Raw genomic sequence first — 1,298 nt, 5'->3', positions numbered from 1 at the left:
GGCCCCCGCCGCACCCCCTCTTCGAAGAGCTGCCCCACCTGCAGCACCACACCCTCTCAGTGCTGGTATCCCAGAATCCACCCAAAATACCCTCTGGGACCCCCCGCCAAACCACCCAGGATCCCTCAAATCCTCTGTGACCCTCCCAAAACCTTCTGGGACCCCCAAAGATCCTCAAGGACCATATGGGGACCTCAGGCATCCCCTCTCGACCCTTCAGCCCCCCCGGATGCTCTGGACTCCCAACTCTCCCTGGAACCCTCTGGGACATCTGGGAACTGCCAGGGGACTTCAGCAACTCCTGCAGAGCCCCTCTGGGGACTTCCTAAAGTCCTCAAGGACCTTATGGCGACCTCAGGGCCTCTCCAGGGACCCTCTGGGATGTCTGGGACCCCCCAGGGGACTTCAGGCCCCTCCCCAGCCCCTCTGGGCTCCTGGTGTTGCCCCAACCTGGACATCGATGGCGGTGATGTCCTCGACCACGCGCTTCATTACAGCACGAACGTTGCGGGGCTCGACGGTGCCCAACCAGTCTCGCGTCTCCACACTCTTCCTAAGCATCTGTGCCACCGCGGCGCCCTGGACCTGCACGTAGTGGTCGAGCAGCCGCTGTGCCGCCCCCCGTGCCTCTGCGCACAGTGCCGGTCCCGGTGTCACCGCCGGGCCCGTGTCCTGGGGGTGCAAGGGACATGCGAGACATGCGGAGACACGTAGGAACACCCCACACACCTCCACGCACAGCGCTGTCCCCACCGTCACCACTGGCATTGCAGCCTGGGGATAAGGGACATGGGGACATGTGGGGATGCCCCCCCGTACCTCCACCATCTGATGTCCTGGGGGGACAGGGACATCAGGGGACACATGGGATGCTCTCCGGGCCACCCCACCTGCAGCAGCATCGCTGCCATCCTCATATCCTTGGGGCATCTGGGGGGACTTGGGGACATGCAGAAGCCCCTTGGGGACATGTTGAGGTGCCCTTGGGGACATTTGGGAAACACTGGCACAGGTGAAGACCCTTCTGCCTCCATGTGCACTGATCATATCCTGGATGGACATGGGGCGACAGCAGGGCGCAGGGAGGGACCTGGGGACATTTTAGGGTCCCTCAGGGACATTTGAGGGCACACAAAGACAGAAGGAAGATCCCCATACCTCCACGCGCACCACGGGGCTCAGTTTTGGGGGCTCACCTGGGGGGGAAACTGCTCGTCGGTGAGAGTGAGGATGTAACTGACGGTGGTGGCCTCATAGTCAAGACAGAGGCGGGCAAGGAGCAGCAGCAGGGCCGGGGG

At 63.1% G+C, this 1,298-nt stretch overlaps 1 protein-coding gene across 1 annotated transcript in view; it reads right to left on the bottom strand.

Annotated features, from left to right (window-relative positions):
• Window positions 1–1,298, bottom strand: part of VPS51 (vacuolar protein sorting 51 homolog (S. cerevisiae)) — a 9,723-nt gene that overhangs the window by 1,994 nt on the left and 6,431 nt on the right. The window contains exons 6-8 of the mRNA XM_009334144.1: window positions 1,197–1,297; window positions 451–672; window positions 4–38 (exon numbers count right to left, since the gene is read on the bottom strand). Of these exons, the coding sequence (XP_009332419.1) occupies window positions 4–38; window positions 451–672; window positions 1,197–1,297 (358 nt within the window). The remainder of the gene's footprint in view (window positions 1–3; window positions 39–450; window positions 673–1,196; window position 1,298) is intronic.

This window comes from Pygoscelis adeliae, unplaced genomic scaffold (genome assembly GCF_000699105.1).
Source record: "Pygoscelis adeliae isolate BGI_AS28 unplaced genomic scaffold, ASM69910v1 Scaffold420, whole genome shotgun sequence".
Classification (NCBI taxonomy): domain Eukaryota; kingdom Metazoa; phylum Chordata; class Aves; order Sphenisciformes; family Spheniscidae; genus Pygoscelis; species Pygoscelis adeliae.
Note: the sequence above shows the minus strand (reverse complement) of the source record. Positions and strands in the feature narration are given on the sequence as shown.